General features: G+C 38.6%; 2 protein-coding genes across 2 annotated transcripts in view; one reads left to right on the top strand and one right to left on the bottom strand.

The window, feature by feature from the left end:
* The window catches only part of KCNK5 (potassium two pore domain channel subfamily K member 5), a 369,979-nt gene that overhangs the window by 226,788 nt on the left and 123,475 nt on the right, over positions 1–19,716 (bottom strand). The gene's annotated exons all lie outside the window — the stretch shown is intronic.
* The window catches only part of GLP1R (glucagon like peptide 1 receptor), a 73,882-nt gene that overhangs the window by 34,067 nt on the left and 20,099 nt on the right, over positions 1–19,716 (top strand). Inside the window, exons 6-9 of the mRNA XM_065735720.1 lie at positions 10,560–10,669; positions 13,205–13,311; positions 17,024–17,177; positions 18,677–18,836. Coding sequence (XP_065591792.1) covers positions 10,560–10,669; positions 13,205–13,311; positions 17,024–17,177; positions 18,677–18,836 — 531 coding nt within the window. The remainder of the gene's footprint in view (positions 1–10,559; positions 10,670–13,204; positions 13,312–17,023; positions 17,178–18,676; positions 18,837–19,716) is intronic.

Genomic DNA, 19,716 nt, shown 5'->3' with positions numbered 1-19,716 from the left:
AATATTATACCATAGTAGTAGCAAGTTTTACTAATTCATCTTTATTTCGATAAACGAGGTAGCGAATGTATGTGTGGATATTGGCCATATGGAAATTTAAGCCTCAGATACTTTATATTGAAATGCAATAATAAAGATACTCTAGATATGAACTGGTGTAAATTCAGATGACTAATGCCCAAAAATAAAATGCACTAGAAAATGTTATTGAGCTTAAGGTCCATTCTTCATCAGTCACCGTTCCCTTTTTGGTGACAGAGCTACATTTCTTGATGTGCCTTTAGGAGAGGAGGGAACTTAGTGTCTGTGTGCCATGATGCTTCACTCAAAAAGCAGAATGAAAGATGGCAATTTTTTTTGTGTTCCTGACACCTCACACTAGGGCAGTGACACTCTGCTGACATCCTTGTGAGGCAGCCCAAAGGGAACAATATGCACTGCAGAGGAATCTACAGAAAACTGTTCAAATGAGGAAGCAGCAGCAGTGTGTATAAGATTTCCTTCAGACAGTTTTGCACTATGTGTATGCTTTGAACATTAAGTTCAAGGAGCCTGTGTAAACCGTGTCTGGTTTGATCTCTACTGCTTTTTTTGTTTAATCATTCAGTTTCATAGTTCAGAATCTTTTTAAAACCAGTGTAGTTAGATGGCTTTGTGAGCTTGTTGCTAAACTGCCTGTTTGTCTTTAAATGTAGAAGGAAATAAATTCTGTTTCAATATTGGATTCAGCAAAGATGATTAGACATTTATTGCATTTCTTCATTTCTTTGCTCCAATAAAACTGAATTTCCAGAAAGCTCTCTATAATACTGGGAAGGGGTGTGACCTTTCTCAGTGAAAAGGATCCCGCATTGCATTTGCAAACCCTTAAGCAGTTCAAAATTTATACTTCCTTCCTTGCAGTGAAAGCTGTCTTAAGCTAATTGACAATGTCAGTTTGCTAAATAAAAAAAAAACCAAAACAGTCTTTCAAGTTCACCTCTGTTTATTAGTCTCCATCTGGTAGTAAACCAGAAAGCTCTCCAACATTTGCTGCTCATCTCAATGGTAGATATGCTCATCTCAATGATAGACTGTCAAAAAGAAAAAAATCTACACAGATACATTTGCTGTATACCGTGTGGCAATGCCATTCTCTATTTTGTTTAAAAATATGAAATGTAATTTTAAATAAATTGCTGGTTAGAATCAGGCTGAGGTGTATGTGGTAGAGCAGTGGCTCGGAAGGAGACTTTCCATGTGGTTGAATGTTGAAATGCACCTGCTGGAAGACAGGGGCAGTTTCATGGTGTACACATGGTACAGACTTAGTCACCTGAGGTTCTCTAGGAAGAATGTGCTCTTCTGCAGTGCTGAATATAACAAAAAAACTGAATTTATTTGTGGAAGGATATTGGCCTGGAGTGACTGTATCTACAGGAGGTAGAAAAGTTGACATGTTTTCCAGCACTCTTTTGCTTATAATTATATAATGTTTTTGTTCTGTTTAAGTAATTCCTTGGAATGTAGCTAAGATATCAAGGCACATCTCTGCATAGCTGAGCCTTGTTCTGCATCTACTTGAGAAGTTGTATCCCAGCTATTCTAACAGTAAAGTGCCTTTACGTGAGGAAGTAAGCATCACACCTGGCTGCAAAGAAGCTACCAGGGTAGCTCTGTGCTTTGTCCATGCTGACCTAACAAATAGCTTAACTTCATCAGACAGATTTAAGCTTATCAATTTCCTTAAATTTAATCTATACTGTTATTACATATTTTCGAATCATATAATGGTGTGGGTTGGAAGGAACCCTTAAGACACCTAGTTCCCACCCCCTGCTATAGACAGAAACACCTCCCACTAGACCAGTTTGCACAAAGCCCCATCCAGGCTGGCTTTGGTCCGCTCTGGAGGAGCATCCACAACCTCTCTGAGCAACCTGTTCTAATGTCTTGTAACTGAAATATGTAGTATCTCCTCACTTTTATTTATTCACAGTACCAGTATCCTCTATTAAAGGGAAAGGCCTCAAACCTTTCTTTATGTTACTCTTTAAAATTGTAACAATCTTACACTTGAGAATGTACAGCTTTTAGCTGTAGTAGGCAAGGATAAACTGAAATAGTTAAGGATCCGAATAAACATAGCGCATAACATATGCTACATAATTAAATGTTTTGCTAAGAACAAGTTGTTATCTTTCTGGCTCACTTAAATGTTGTTAATCATTAGTTACAACATTGATTTTTTTTTCTTTTTTTTTCAAGTCACAAAGATAAAAAGAGCCATGAACACTTGACCTTAACTGCATGGGTAGAGAACAGCTTGCTGGGTGTGCCACGTGACCCAGAGCCCACTTCATCCCTGCTTTGTCTATGATTGCTGGCACTTCACCTTTGAGTGATGGCAAATGCTCCTCTTGCATCCAATCTGTATGTGTTTTCTCACATAACAAACACATTTCTGGTATCACAGCGAACTTGAAGAATTGCTTGCTTTTCCAGAGATCCACAGCTGAACACAGGTGAAGATGTATACGCAACTCCACTTGCCAGGGTATATCTGTAGATATAAATACCTAACGTAGAGGAGAATCGTGCTGTCTGCCTGCTGAAGTCAGTAGCTCTATGTTTGCTTTGATATATATATTTTTAATAATATTTTCGTTTGACAAAATAGTCATATAAAAAGTGTGGACTGACTTATAAGGTACCTGTGTGTAAGTAGCTTAGTTGTAGAACATCCTCCATTTCACATTCCCTTCACAAATGCAACTTTACCTTGAAAATATACTAAGCTATATGATTGTATGTATTCATCGTGCACACAGCTTTATTTGCTATATTGCCCTTTTCCATTTGCGTGTTTTGCTGGTAAATTTCCTCTTGAGAGTTTTCAGTAGTAGACTAGATTTCCCCTGAGAGTTCCAGATCCTTGCTATGAATTTTGAAAGTACACCAAATCCTCCTTAAACGTGCTGCAAATGGTACCTGTTAGTACTCCCATACATCACTTCAAATTTTCTGTGAATAAGAACGAAGTTTCTCTGGGCAGCATGTTTATGAGAGAGCCTTGGTACTTGAATAGTTCAATGACAATAATAATGATAGTGGTGGCTGGTGGCTGGCCAGATTCATCTGACCTTTCCGAAACTAATTTACTTTCTGAAAATTGGAAAAAGCAGAAGTGAATTAGGCAAGAAAAGGATCAAGTGCTCATCAGCATATTTCCTCTAAAAGTTAAAAAAATAAAAGCCTGACTTCCCCACACAATACCTGGCTGATGATCGTCCTAGAGCTTAATGAAGCAGAGTATCAACAATCTTGCTGAAAAAGAACTAAAGCATGGGTAAAAATGTGGAAAATATTGAGTTTGTGTGGATGATGAATGTCAGTGAGCTTCTCTAAGCTTTACAACATGTGAGGTAACATTGGCAGCGAATTCTTCAAGAATTGCACCTTGGCAGGAAAAAAAAGTTTAAGTCAAAAGGATTGTATGTCTATCCAAATACTTTTTAAGCAATGAAAATAGAGTAGAAATAAAAATGGAAAAGGGAACTTAGGGCAGTTTGCTAATAGAATTGTATAAGATTTCCAATTTTTAGTTCAGAAGTAGGTTCCAACTTAGAGAGGTTGTTGTAAAGATTCATCTTTTAACTAAAAGACCATTCTAGACTAATGTGCCTCAAATAATTATCAACAGGAACGATAGTGGTTTCTATGATTAAATCACTTGATAATTTATTTGTTGTTTATTTTTTCTTTTCCTTTAAGAGCTTGATTTTAGCAGTTTATAGGCTTGTGAAACTTTGAATGAGATTCAGTACAATAGAAGTCTGGTTTAAAGCTAAAGGTTTTCAAGAATTTCTTTGTCAGAACCATGCTGCGCTTAAGCATGTGCATGAGGAGGATGACTGGGTCTCCTAGGGCAGAGGATACATCCCTCTTTCTATTCCTCATGGTGATCCTCATGATGAATTTCTTGCACTTTTCCTCTACTTATTTCCCCTCTCTTCACTGCTTGTCTGGAGCAGGAGAAGTTGCTTGGGTGTGCTGAGGGTGGCTGAGGAACACGATGAGAAAGGAAATAGAAAGGAGATGCGTTAAGAGGATAGAGGCTGGAGTCAGGGTGTTTTGTACTTCTCCAATGGCTTTGGAGCATGGCAAGTCAAAGAGCTGAGAGGAATAGAAAAATTTAGAGTGAAGGGAGAGGATCAGCAGCAGGTTTATTAATCAGTAGTGCTTGCTTAAGTATTGCGGTGGTAGGAAGGGTTGGATGAATAAAACTGAAGAGGAGGAACAAGGAGGAGAATACAAGCAGGGGAATACAAGCAGGGGGAGAAAGAGAAATAGTGTGACAGCAGCTAAGAAGAGATGGCCAAAGGAGGCAGAGAGAAGAGGAAGAGGTTGGGGAAGGAAGGCGAAAGAAATGTTAGTGTTAACATACATCAGCTACAGTATTTGAGACTCAACATCAGTATCCCCATGTGGTGTAACTGAGAAGCCCACTGACAAAATACGTGAATATATGGATGTGGCACAGGGCTGTTTCCCAAGCAGTAATATCAAAGGATGTATTTCTTCATATATGTGAACAAGTTGTTTGGGTTTATTTTGTTTTGTTGTTGATGTTGTGTAAAGTGGTGGATAAGGTAATTCCAAGTCTGCAGAGATCATAAGAGCTATCTCCATAGGATGGACTTTACCAGTTGATGCAGTTTTCCTTTACAGCTTCAGGCTCCCTTACACAGAAGTAATATGCTTTTAACCAGTGCCAGAGTGCACGATATATTCAATAAAATTGTATGTCTTCACTCTGAAATGCATGAAATCCTTCATTTTATCTGTTCTGCTTTGAAGTATCCAACTCCTTTACTTTCAGTATGTAGCAGGCAATACTTACAGAATTATTTGCCTCTCAATTAAGTTTGATGGATTCCTTCTCCTGCTATGTTTTGAAGTTGGCTGCACCAAAACCTGCTGATCAGTTTACATTTTTGGCTGATCTTTATCACTGTCCATTGAGAGGTGAGAACCAATGATTCAGTAATTCTAATTTATACTGCTGTTTTTGAGGATAACTAAATAACAATGACTTCCCTTCTGCCAAGGACTGGCAGTTTATTTGCAGCATCTGGCACTGGTTTTAACTACATCTTCTGGAGCTTCTTGTTTTGCTCAGAAGCTTCATCAAATAACCTGTGTTTATTTGCATACCTACTTATCTCTCCCACCTGGCTATGCATATTTAACATACTACTTATCTGTTGTTTTTTTTCTTTTTTTTCCTTGCTTAACTCACGAAGGATCATGCTGATTATTTGCCTAGTTATCATTTTCTTTTAGCTTGTTTTTCTTTCACTGTACGCATGCTTATTTTTTGTTCGTTTGTTGTTATTTTTTTTCTCTTTTTGTGTAAGTTCTTGAATCATAGGCATAGTTAAATGGATCCCATCCTCTGCTTTAGGAAGCCTTCAGCCATGCCTCTTCTTGCCTTTCAAGAAAACTTTTTATTGCTTTTTTTTTTTCTCTTTATTTTAACTTACTTTAAAGAGATGTCTTCTATTAATTACATTAACTTGCTGATCCAATAACTTAAAAACACAGAACCTCTTAGTGGCACTTTTACATATCTATTAAACTTTCAGTCACGTTTGTTGGTGTAATAAATTTATTCTAACCCACTTTTATTTATTCTGAGTAAAACTTTTAATGGTGCCTCTTGGTATCTTACCAAACCTTCACAGAGCTTTACCATTATCATAAATACTTGTATTTCACAAACAACTTTCTGTTATTATGTTAATTCTTTTTCATGTATTTTATAGTTCATAAACACTTTCCATTATTAAAATGAATACACACAAACATGCACACATTTTTATGACTTGTTTTTTAAAGCACATTTGAAAAGGTTATGTTAGGTCTCATCGTGGTCTGGCTTAATCAATGCAGCTTTTTCTCAGTACAAGTTATTCATCTGAAACAGAGTATAACTCCTTTTAGTATAACACTCTTGTTTTTCAGTATGATGTGGGTTTGTTTTTTTTTTATTTTTGGTGGGATTTTTGGTTTGGCTGATATGTTGTGGGATTTTTTTTTTTTTGCTTGTTTCTTTATTTTGAGATATTAACTCCTACCTGGTGATATATGATGTTACGACTTAATGAGTACTTTGATTTATCATGGTCTACTTTGCTCACACAATGTTTATTGGCAACTAGTGTGCAAGTATTTTTTAGTTATGAAGTATACTCATCCCTTTTCCACAGATCTTCTACTCTTTCACTGTGCAGAAAGAATCTGCTTGTGAGATAGGTGGTAGCTTGAACTCCCCTCTGCAGAATCATTGACTCATTAACTGTGGGAACTTGTATTGCATGAGGCAAGATATTGCAGAGCTGGAGATGGTGATCTTTGCACTAAGACAAGTGAATGTCCCTGCAGAACAGTTATTGTGGCTGCTTAATTTTCTGTGCTGTATAAATCTGGATTTAATATGTGACTTGAATACACTGTTCATTTTTGGAACGTCTGTGAACAGATGAGAGAGAGTACTGCTTAATGCTCATTGGGAAGCTGAGCTGGTGGTCTAAGAAAACATTGGATTTCTTGTCAGTTTGATTCAGTATGCTTAAATATGACTTGAGATTCCATTAAGTGACATCCCCCTATTCTTTACTCTGAGGAATCCACTCCCTTCCTCTCTCCCTCCTCCCCCCTCCAATGTATCTGCATGCAGAATCTCTGCAGTACACCACCTCCATGAACAAAAGTCATTGGCTTTTCACTGCTGATAGTGCAGCACAAGATTCAGGCACTGCGGACTTCTGAGCATTTAAGGTGAGCTTGTGCAGCCTGTATCATAGGCTGCACTTAGTTGCATCTCCCCTTGCACCCTGTAGAGTATCTCTAATGTCTGTGTAAGCTCACATCCACATTTTTTGGTAGGACAGTGGGTATGTGACTCTTTCTTATTATTCTGTTGTAGCACGATGGGAGCTCTCAGTAGGGGCATTCAGATCTGCTTCCCCACCTCTCACGCAGACTGTGGAATATAATTGAAAATGAATTTCTCCCTGCTGTAAAAACTTGAAGTGACCATCAGCTTTTCTGCCTTCAAGACAAAATGCAAGGCATAGCTTTGTCACTGCTTTTATCATCGCTAGAACGAAGAAGTTGAATGACTAATATACTGAGAGAGGAGGAGTATTGGGAAGGGGTACTAAATAAAATACTTGTAGTTAAATTGCCTGTTGAGGTAATATAATTTCAGATGATGTGGCAGTGAGCCCAGCATAAACACATTTAGATAAATGTGATTCTTGGACAGTAGTGCAGACTGGATCTCTTCTTGCTCCCTGGAAGCTTCATGTCCAGGCTCCCTCTTGCCATATTGCGGGCTTACAGGTCTTGGGTTTAGGATGTGTTTGCTGAATGAGAAACCAGGATGGGGGCTAAATGATGCTTCTGTGACACTGTTTACAGGCAAAGATGACTCCTTCCAAGTGAGCAGTGGTCAGATCACAACTGATAACAGAACTGTTAGGAGGTGCAAACTCCCAGAGTCTCCATGAAAGGGCATTTTTCTCACTTTAGGAGCAAACTAATCTGATGGAAGACTGTTGTGATGCCTGTATACTACAGAATCCTTTTTTTTTTTTTTCTAGTGGACTAAATTATTACCTTTTCCAAAACATTTACTTGAATTAAAGAAGGTATATTAAAAGAGTTCTGTAATTCTTGACACAGAACTGCTAGACAAAACTCTCGGTCTCTTGTCCTTTTTCCTCACTCTCATCTGTCTGCCTGAATAGAAGTGATTGAATAGGACATGTTGTAATTTGTTTTTACAATGAATAATGTTTCAGTTTATCCTGAGGGACTATTAGGTGAGTAATCTCATGCTGACCTTGATACAGTGTTGTTGTAAAAGGCAGATCAGGTTGTTTTAAGCAGATAAATCATTTAATTTGCTTTTATTTCTAATACAAGGAGTCTGGCAAGGAAGTGTTTGTGAGCATTCTGCCATGTGATAACATTTTCCCTGTGTTTAGCTGGGCATAGCGTTTATTTTGATTTACAGACTCATTGGAGAATAATATAGATTGATGATTTTAACTTCAGTGTTAACTCTTAGCCTCTCTGTCTTTTATCGGTCTACAGAGTGTTTGAGTTTTGGACATCCATCCACATTTTAACTTGTAATTCTAATGAGATGTGATTGACACTTCACAAACAAACTGGCTTCATTAAGCTTCTATTCTAAAGGTTATACATCTTTGTCAGTTAATGCATTCATTTAAAAGTTAAATAAAATCAGATTCCCCATATACTGGAAATAGTTTTTATTTATTTTCATTGTAGAGTGTGATATCAATTATAGAATGTAATAATTGGTGTGAGTTAAGACACTGTCTGTATGGTAACAAAAGGCATTGTGATACAGGAAAAGAATGTTGTATGAGAACAGGGAGGCAGTAACTACTCAAATCTTCTGGAAGGTTTGTTCATGCTTATCTACTCAAACTAGAGCTGATTGTGTACATTTGCTATTTGCATTGCCTGAAAAGTAAGAGGGCCTGAGTCACGACAGAATTCAGACGTGGACAAATGTGAATCACCTCTGACTAAACCAAGTAAGAAGCTAAAACTGCTCACCAGTTGAGGGGGAGGCTGTGTGTGGCTCCATTCTATCATGACACCTGAATGTCTTTCAAGCATATTGCTTCCAGTTTGCCTCTATGTAGTTTTAACTGATCTTTTTTAGCCAAGGCTTCATGTGAAGGCTGAAGGAAGTGAAACTGCTGGTGTCTTGAATCAGGCCCCTGCATAAAGAAAATACGCATGGGAACTTTCCCTTTATCGGTGTAGAATATTGAAGATCTCTGCCATCTGCCAACTATTAGAGAGAGAATCACGGCATGTGAAAAATTGTTGTAAGAATACTTCTAGGATTAGAGAGCTTTACTGCAAACCATCTGTTTTCCTTAAGATATTTGTGGTACTTTCTTTAAGATATTTGTGGATCAAAATGTACCTGATGAAAACCCTACAGGTTCCTTTTAAATTAGTTGATACTGCTTTCACTCAGCAAAGATGATAGTTTAGTTTATGTGATGTTATCAGTTTGAATCTAAACTTCATCTAATAGCAAGATCTAAAAATCACCACTTAGAGCTGTTGTCGGTTACTGTGCAGACATACCAAAGTGGTTTATGACACAGAAACTGTTCTCTGCTCCTCTCTCCAATGAGGCAAGACCAGGGAAGAGCACTAAGTCACAGTAACATCTCTGACAAGAGATGACAAGGCATACTAAGATGGCAGGGTCTTATGGTCTGGGTTTGCCTCCCAGGTTCTGCATCGTGCTGGTGTTGGACATGACCAGCTGCAGAGGATTAAAGGACTTGCACCAACAGCCTGGTGCAGCTGGCTTGCTGCTACCTGAAAGTCCATAGCAGCCTTCTGTCTAGTTTGTTTGTGATCCCTAGATATGGCAAGAATTCTCCTGCCCAACATAACAGTTACTCTCCAGTACTCTCCAGTCATCTTATTATAAAATACGCACAGTTTTCGTTGGTGAAATAATTGTCTCGTACAAAGAGATCCATTAGAATAGTAAAAAAAATCATCACTTCATCATAATCAAAATACTTTTTTATACTGAAGGGAAAAAAAAACATTTTTCTTTTTCTTAATTGACTGATATTTGGTCATTAATTTTAAACTACATGACATAATTAGAAGAAAATAATTTTATATGCTTAATTTAGGGGGCCTGATCTATGTAAGATGATGATAACTAATGTATCTAAATGAATTTTAGCATCTTTGTCTCATAGCAAGTGCAGAAACTTAATTTGTCATTATAATAATAATCTATACAGTAAATTTTTCTGTTGTCCAATATTTATCACTCTTCAATATACAGTACAATTTCTTATTATCAATATTAAAAAGTTGTAGAATTAAAGTGGGTCACAAATGGATGTAATGTTTCCCTCAGCATCCAATCAAAGAATGGAGATTCTCCTTTTGCAGTAAGAATATTAGGCTTCAGATACTTTCATGTGCTAAAGTTCAGATCTCCTTACCCGTTGTACTCCTGTTTCAGTGCTTTAGTCTGATGTAATTTTATTATAAGCCATTTCATCATACCTGCTTTTACAAGATCAAGTTGCTAACTGCTTTAAAAAGACATTTCATTTATTGACGATTTTGTTATCCAAATATGTAGACAGAAGGAATAAAAAGACTACATGGATAGTTTAAGCAGCAATTTGTGGCTTCATTATGTAGCGCAGATGTTTGCCTAGACAGCTGCATTCTGGGAAGCTTGTATTAACGTACTTGTTCTGAAGTTTCTCTATTCAGAGGTCTGAGTGATTTCAGAATAGACCTGAGACCAGACAGCACCAGTGCTGATGGGCAGGGAGCAGGCAAAATGCTCCTGCAGTTGTGCTGCCATGCCCTTTCCAACTGAGGAAGCTGTTGCTGAGGAGGGAAGGTTGCAGCCTTGCCTCCCTGCATGTGTGCTCTCACTCAGCTGACCCTGTGTCCCCTCTTGTTTTTGGCAGTGCTGCATGGGCAGGTGTACCGGTTCTGCACTCCTGAGGGTACCTGGCTGCTGAAGGAGAACTCCACTCTGCCCTGGAGGAACCTTACAGAATGTGAGGCTTCTGACCAGGTAAGAGTGTCTCTGGCTGCTACTGGTTTTTAGGACTAAACAACAGAGGAAAAACTAATAACTGTTGCAAATGCATCAGTAATTGTTTTCAACTCATCCTGAGTGCCTCACTTGGTGAAGTCTAACAGTATCTGATGTCAGGTATCTCCCCTTCAACAAAGGCAGTGAGTGAGGCAGATGAGCCCAGGGTTAACGTAGGTGAGACAACCCGGAGAAGTAAACTAGAGGGTCTTGGCTGCAGTACAGAACACTTCTGAGGGAGTCAGTGAGTGGTCTTATCTAACCAGGATAAGCTCTCATTACAGAAGTTACCTAATATTATCCCTTTTCCTTCCTTTGGTAGAACAATGGTGGGATAAAATTACTGTTTGTGTTCTCCATCTCATAAGCAGGTATTAAGATGAACACTTGTTTTTCAGCTCTGGGCAAAGGGTAATTCCTGCTTTTTGTTTGTGTGTGGAATTTGTTTGTTTGTTTTTAACCTAAATTTGACATGGGCTGTGGAATAGGCTTGTCAGTTTGTTTTCTTGCCCTAGTGCTTTACACTCTGCAGGGAGCTGAGGCACCTGGCACCAAATAAAGAAGAGTGGAGAGGTTTCCAAGGGATTTTGGTCAGCCACTGGCGTCAGCTAGTGCACTGCATGCGTACCCATGATGTAATGCCATCACAGCTGTGAGCCTCCAAGGGTGATCTTTTTTCTCATATAAATTGAGTTTGCTCTCTGTCCCAGCATGCTGAGAATTTGTGCATACCCAGCCAAAACAGTTCCAGTATATGAAATTCCTCAGTTCCACAGGCAGAGTGCCTCCTGGAGTTCCTGGAACTCAATACCTCTTTCTTTAGAAGGAGTAGATGACTGCAAACTAAAAGGAAATGGGATAAGAGATAATTTCTGATTTTCCAACTGTGTAAAATCTAACATTTCCCTATAATTTTCAGTCTTATTCCATATCAGTAGCACATTCTGGGCATCTCTGCACAGCACTTTAGTGTACCACCCAATGTAAGTTTGATCATTTAACTTTTCCCTGTTTGCCACTGTGTTTTTTTCCAGACCTGTGCTGGAACATGCCAAGAGGAGTGATAGCTAGTGGCAACACGTAGTCATTTGGCACCTACCTCCAAGGTCCCATGAGCTAGCTTGGATTTTGAAAAGCTTCATGTCAGAACCCAGAATGTGAACAGCCGTGTTTGCTTTTCCAGCTAATGTATACAGAGCCCCCAGTAACCTTACACTGTGTGATCTATGCATCACGTGCATGAAGACAGGAGGTTGTTTTGATGAATTTACTATATACCATGTCACAACTGTTGTTAAACACAGTTCCAAACGTTTGTGAGTGAATCCTTATAAAATGACAGTGTCTTCTTTAGGTATGAATTGTGGGCTTGATCTGTGTAGGTGTTTTTAGTTGTCAGGTCTCAGTAGTTTGTCTGTGCTTTGATCTTGAAGAAATCTTATTTTTGTCTTCATAAAATAGCTCTCATATCATTCCTTCTAAAATTTTAACTTAGCAAATCCCTGAGGAACAGCCTGTTTGCTCACTTGAAATACTTCTGGCTTCACAAAATACATCTGAATAGCTGTACTTATTTCTGAAGTACAAGGAATATATTCCTTTGTACACCACAGGTCTTGGAAGACTGCTGCATAATCAGCAACTTGAAGTAGGGAAGTAAAAGAGAACATAAATATGCCTGAGAGCCCAAGCATCAAAGCCTGTACTATATTTCAGACCCACATGTAGCTTTTCAGACAGTTCTCTCCCTAAAGATTTTGGCCAGCACTTTCAAGCAAGAGTCTAAAAGGGTGCGTCTTCAATAGGAAATCTGAAGAGAAAGAGGCTATCAAGGTGTGAGCATTCCTGCTGCTACATCACCTTGTTCCCTTTCAGGCAGTGCTCTAACACATAGTTCATGGTATGAGGTGGTCTTCAGCTTGTTCCCAGGAGGCAGTGTAGTTGAGGCAGAAGAGGGACTATTCAGGGACAGGAAGGAGTTTAATTACATGAGTGCAAGGCACACTTTACCTCATAGTCAGCAAATGGGACCTGGCTTGTTTTATTCCTCAACATAGACATTACCAAAGGAACACTGTCATTACACCATTAAAGTGATTGGCTCTAAGAGTACAAGTCCAAAAATATAAGCCTTACCATTTTCACTGACAAATTGAGTTGTGTCTGTTCTTTCTGCCATCTGTTTAATAAGTGCCTGTGTGGTAATTTATGCCTCTCTAACTTAATTATCAAATAATGCTGCATTATCTATTTTCTAGCCTGGCTGCAAACTCCAACTCTTTGACTGAACACCTGGGAGCAGCAGGGGAATTGAGATTAAATTTTCATTTCTTTAAAACATAGGAAAAGTGGAAGAATGATTCAATTAATGCATTAAAACTTAAAAATAGGAGAATGACTTCTGCGTATCGTTAAGAAAAGTTGAAAAGCAACTGGGTAAAAAGAACTGAAGCCCATAAGCTCTGTTTATCCCTCCCCCCTCTATTTTTTTTTTTCTCCTTTATGTGCTCTCAGGATGCACCGGAAGAACAGCTCCTGAATTTGTCCATCATATACACCATTGGATATGCTCTTTCCTTCTCTGCCCTTGTAATTGCAACTGCCATTCTTCTTGGATTCAGGTAACTGGTGAAGCTCTGGAGAGTGGAGAAGTGTTTTTCTGTATGATTGTATCAGGCTGACATACACATTTGATTTTACCCTCCTTCTATTGCCTTATTTCTTCGTTGCCTTTTTGTTCTTTCATTTCTTCTCAAAATGTAAGCAAAATTTCTAAGCTTTTGTGATGTTGCTGGATTGTATAGATATGCTTTTTATTAGTTGAAATATTTTGTTTTTATATTTTTTATTTCAATTAAGACCCCACTAGGAGAGAAGAAAAAAGAGAGGTTCCAGTATTCTCTTATGTTGTTGCCTTGGTGATGGGGGTCTGGGATTTAAAAGGACATTTAGCAGAGGCATTTTCATTCTGCCTTGCATAGAGTTACATAGAGCATAAACCTCAGCTTGCCCATTTCCATTTCCTAATCACAGAATCACAGAATTGTAGGGGTTAGAAGGGACCTCTAGGGATCATCTAGTCCCCCTGGTAAAGTAGGTTTCCTAAGTAAGTCTTGCAGGAAGACATCCAGATTGGTCTTGAATATCTTCAGAGAAGGAGATTCCACAACTTCTGAGTTGCCTGCTCCAGTGTTCCGTCATTCTGATAGTAATGAAGTTCTTCAGTTTTGTATGGAACTTGCTATGCTCCAGCTTCTGCCTGATGCCCCTTGTTCTGTTGTTCGCTAGTACAAAGAGTCTGTCACTGTCAATTTGACTCCCATACTCTGAATATCTATAAACAGCAGTGAGATCGCCCCTCAGCCTTCTCTTCTCTGTACTGAACAGACCTCAGCTTTTCCTCATATGGGAGATGCTTTCAGGCTATCATCTTCCAACCCAAATCATCCTATGATTCTATGATTCAGAGATCTTTGTGGCCTGCTGCTGGACTCTTTCTTAGAGATTCCTGTGGGTTTTTTTTGAACTGGAGAGCCCAGAACTGAATACAGTATTCCAGGTGTGGCCTGTGTGGGGTGTATTTCAATGGAGAGAAGGATTTTTGCCACAATCTCTTGTTGGAGAGCTTTCAGAAATTCTTATTTCTTTTGCTATATAGAAGATAAATTAAAATGGAAATCTGTAAAGTTTTTGTCAAATACATTGCTATCACTTAGCATACTGACTTCATCCAGTTATGCACCAACACACTGCACAGAGTACCTCAGAATGAAGAGACAGCAGGGTTGCACAGCCTTCCTGAGTTGGATACATGTTGATGGTACATTATGCAGGTTTGATTAAAAGAAAAATAAAGCCTTCGGCTTCCTACAAAACAATCTCTTCTCTCACTCTGAGTACAATAGGTACCGCTCTGATTCCAACCAGATTTTCCTGTGGTATAGGAATGCTAAGCAGAGGGTTTTAGAAAACACAAAGACATAAACCTACTCTGGTGTGGGAGGGAAGTCCCTCTGTCATGCAGCCATGCTTCTGGATCCTGTGTACATCTGGGTCTCATCATCCCGATTACATGTTGATGAGGCTGCCTCTGCATTGTATTTTCCCATCTCCCAGTTCTGTGATCTGATCCTTAAGAATTTTTAGTCCCAGTAAATAATTCTTGTTGCCAGTTAATGACTGTTTGCTCTGAAGGCAGCACTTTGTTAGCAAGGCAGTCCCTCACCTGCCCTCCCTCCTATGTAATTATACACCTTGTTGCATTTTAAAACATCAGTCATTCCTTCAGCGTCTAATCCCCAAAGCTCAAGTATCCCAAGCCTTATACTACCGTGCAACACCTTCTAGCATGGTGTTATCCCTTCTCCTCCTCCAAGATTTAATATGACTGCAGAAATGTAGATATGCTCACACTGAGTCCCATGTGATTATAACTGTGATTTGTACACGTTGTGGCTATGCAATGTGGGACTCACCCAACAAAACATACTGAAGGAAGGTTGTATATGGTTTTGGTAGGTAACAAGGAGCAACCTTGCTGCAGATGACTGGTAGGAGAAAGGAAATTTTGATGCCTTGATTTTTGTGGAAATACTATTTAGCACTTTTTCTCTCAGCTGTAAAGCAATGATGGGAGAAGTGTGCACAAGCATCTGTTTCTGACTTTGAAAATAAATTTTGTGTGTTAAATTTTGTGAGTTTGTGAGCCTCACTACACCATCAATGTATTTTTTGTTTTCCTGTCTGAATTGTCTGTCTGAAGATAACTTCTTCCCCTACCTCATAACAAAAACATAAGAGGCTCCCCCTGTATGACTGCAGTTACTGCATTCAGGATGCTGATTGGAACAGGTCTAATCCCCATTTATTTTGCAATCTCATCAAATGAGGATAGAAATTGAATTCAGTGGCACCAAAATGCTGATATTCACCACTTCTGTAATAGGAAGGAGATAGTAAGTTCTTGTACTACAGAATAGCCCCTGTATTTGCTTTTTGTAATGATTCAGGAGAGTAATGTACCCCTAGTGTCCAATTTTCCATCTTCTGAAATGAAAGACAAATCTTTAATTTTAGTGATGGAAGCTGAACCAGGCCCATAACTCCATGAATTGAGCAATTTGAATAACTTGCATTTACTGCAGCAGGAATACTAACTACTTCAACCTATTATCTTCAGTTGGATAGTATACATACATTTGTCAATTGGATTTAAATATATGGCAATTCTGAAGTGTAGCAACAAATAAAATTTTAATTAAACAAGAATGAAAGTTAATTATATATAAGTTTTGCAATAGGCAGTGACCTAAAAGTGATACAAGCAGTTCTATCTGAGATATATATATTTAAATAAAAATCTTCTTTTCCATAAGTTTATAACTGATAGTATTCAAGACCAAGCTTATTTTCCTACCCACATTAACAGAGCAATAAAAATAGATGTATAAACCTGAAGTTCACCAGAGTTTTCTCTGGCCTAGTTATTATCATATGCTACCTGCATTATTTTATTTTACTTTTTTTGAGCTTTGAAGAGAGAATTATACCCAGTGTAGCTTCCTTTGAAGCAAACTACATATCCTTGTAATTCTGGAAGAGAAAGGTTTGGGGGAGAGACTGGTAAAGCACTAGCAGTGCTCTGCACTTGGTTGCCACTTACATGGCTGCAGTTTCCCTTGATATTCTTTAACATGCTCTTTTCAGTAAGTAGCAATTTTGTTGTCTTTGCAGCTGACTTTTGCTGGTTTTCAATTCTGAATGCAGAGGAGGAAATCGTGTTCCTTTTTGTTATGCAGGAGATACTTACAATTCCCCTTGGAGGCAATTTGAATACAGCTTTTTGTCTTGTCAAACTGATAATTTACAGGTGGATTTATTTTATTTTATTTTTTTCGTTGGGGAGTGGATGCTTGAATACAGCCAGAAGGTGTAGTGTACAACAGTTCCTGAGCCAAAGTAAATCTGTTCAGTGACACTGGGGCCAGTTCAAAGGAGTTAGGTACAGCATTATGTGGAATTAGAATTGTTTTAGTTCTTACAGATATTTCTTCTGAACACTTTTATTTTTACACTTTTTGAATGTTTTAATAAGGTTTGTCTTGCGACTTATCTCTTTCACCCTTAAAGCTGCACTTTTGAATCTTTTCCTCCATGACAGTGATCTCTTCCCAAAGACAGTATGAAATTCCCCCAGCCATTCTTATGTTACAGGATTTACTCTGATACCTCATGATTTTCAACAGGGCTCGTTATTCCTGACCTCAGTCCTATCTGTGATATTGCAGCTTTTACACCATTAGTGGACTGTGACTGATCCTTCCATTTTTACAGGCATCTTCACTGCACAAGGAATTATATTCACCTGAACCTCTTCAGCTCTTTTATCCTCCGTGCTATATCTGTCTTCATTAAAGACTCAGTGGTGAAGTGGATGTACAGCACAGCCACACAAGAGCACCAGTGGGAAGGACTTATCTCCTTCCAGGTAGGGGCAGACACTGTGGTGGTTATGAGGATATTGGAGTCATCATGGTGGTGTGTCTGCATCACAGCAGGTAATTTCGGTTTGTACACCTAGGCTTATCCAAAACGATGCCTTCTTTGTTCTGTAATTTCTCTGAACCTTGCAGCACAACATACGCAGTTGTGATTACACTGTTCAGAGCTTGTTGCAGAAAAACAGATGATGCCATGATGTATTTTCTTTTCCTCTGGTAGGGTTGCCCTTCTAAATGTAACAAACATGAACGAGTTGGGTTTTTGCATGATGCTTTCCTCTTCTCAAGCTGCAGATTCAGTTCTTCAATTAGTGGCAAGAGGGAATTCATTTTCCTAAGCCAACACCATTTTTGTTAGGATTGTCCTTCCAGTATAATGATCAAATTAGTTGGTCATTCTTGGAGATCTTCATAATCTTTTAATGATAGAAAAATAGAAGCACTGAATTGAAATGCAAATTTAAAAGCATTTAGAAAAGCGTTGGAGGAACAGACTAATTAAATAGTTCTAATCAATTAGGGAGGATATGCAGCTCTTGTGAATATAATAAAAGCATGCCATTTCTCTTCATATTTGGGAAACAAAGTGCAATTGAATCTTTATAGAAAAGGGTTTCCATTATTTATATAGATTCCACGTCTCTAGAACATGGGTACAGTGTTTACTACTGACATAGAGGATTGGGGTCATAAAGAGATATAATGTATGATTAGTACCCATCTTTTGTGACACTGCCTAAGACTTAATTGATAATACCACAAGTGAATCTCATAGGATGGTTGACTTCTTTGCATTGACAATATATGGGCTGACAGAAAGTAAGACTGTAATGTTTACATATAATGAAGGCTTTGGGAATATTCATAATGAATGGTGAGCCATTCCTTCCTTCCAAAAAAAAAAAAAAGGTAGGCTTCAGATATGGATTATCCAATAGTGGTTTCATCAGATCTGATGGATACATTAACTAGGTAATCAGGTTTCATGTTTATCTAGTGTACTGCTGCCCACATCTATGTAATTTGTCAACCAAGAGATTTTTTGCACTTAAATGTCATTCACTGGACAGTATTCTGCTTCCATCAATAATCTTTTGCTTTGGAAAATAGTCAGCATTGTGGTATCTGCTATCAGCTCTTTAATAGTGAAATTCTCAGATGCAGAGTAGTGTATTTGGAGAAGTGAAAAAAATCAGTGATTACACGTCTTATGGACACTATTCATTTTCATCTTTCTGTGTTGCTTTTCAAATTACAGTCCAGTACTTACTGAAGAGAAATTCAGAACAAGTAATTTCATTTTTTTGAAAATAGGAGTGTTGTCTGCCTGCTTTGTATAGTACATAGTGCTGGTCTCTGTCCTTTTGGTACTCAAATGTGATGGGTCGTTTTGAGGAGGAAGTACAAGCAGTCTTTTGGGTTAGTCTTCCTTTTCTTTCTGTTGCAACTGTTGTGTTCATTTGGGCTGTTCTTTCTACCATCACAGGAATCCCTTAGCTGCCGTTTGGTGTTTGTGATGATGCAGTACTGTGTGGCTGCTAACTACTACTGGCTTCTGGTGGAAGGCATGTATCTGTACACGCTGCTGGTACTTTCAGTCTTTTCTGAGCAGAGAATTTTTCGACTGTATCTCTGTATTGGCTGGGGTAAGTTGATCTTTCCTTATGTCCACCAGTGGCTGCCCAGTACAAGTCCTGCACTCTGTTCTCTTTATATACCTAATCTCTGATCTTGTTTGAGCTGGGCCAGTGCAGCTCCTGGAGGCTTGCCGCATAGAGGCTGTGGGTTCGTAACACAGGGGTTATACAGCACTGCAGAAACTCCCCAAAGCAGTGACAAGCATGTTGTACTTTTCCAGCAAGACATCGACTTCCTAATACAAAAGATGGGTGGTTTCACACATTTCCGGTGAGCAAAGGATGTTCTGAACTACCATGCCATGACAGCTTCTTGTTTCGTTCAGTTATGTCATCTACTTTTGGTGCAAAATAATGGTGTATCTCACATTTAATCAGGAGTAAAAATAGAAGCATACTGTCAGTGTGAGCAGAGGGATGCAATAGGGATGACTAATGAGGGGCTGCTAGCAGGGAGCATTCAGATTGGTTTTGTGGGCAGAGCAGGCCCAATGACAAATGTCACGTGAGAGTGATCAGAGTGCAGGTGTCAGGGACGTATGTATGCTTGAGATTAAGAACTGTGATGAGTTAAAATCAGTTGTTTTAGTCAGAATTGCCTTCTATAAAAATTCTAAAGCTTTGGTTCTTTCACTCTCCAGTCAGGAAAAATTCCATTACTATTTGGGACTGACCTTAATTTTTGAACTATCTCTTTTGGGTCTCTATTGCTTTCTCTTCATTCCTCTTTTCCTACCACCCTTCCTTGTGGAAATCTAGTGACTTTTGAAAAGCTGAAAGTAATTCCAAGTAAATACCGCAAATGCTTTCACAGATAGTGGTTTGAACATTTAAATTGCTTTGACTGTCATTCTTTTTCTGTGGATTTGCCAAATGTGAATATTCTAGT

Source organism: Cyrtonyx montezumae, unplaced genomic scaffold (assembly GCF_038088225.1).
Source record: "Cyrtonyx montezumae isolate F1298 unplaced genomic scaffold, pur_monq_1.0 scaffold_0, whole genome shotgun sequence".
Lineage (NCBI taxonomy): Eukaryota > Metazoa > Chordata > Aves > Galliformes > Odontophoridae > Cyrtonyx > Cyrtonyx montezumae.
This window is presented reverse-complemented; position numbering and strand designations above follow the sequence as displayed.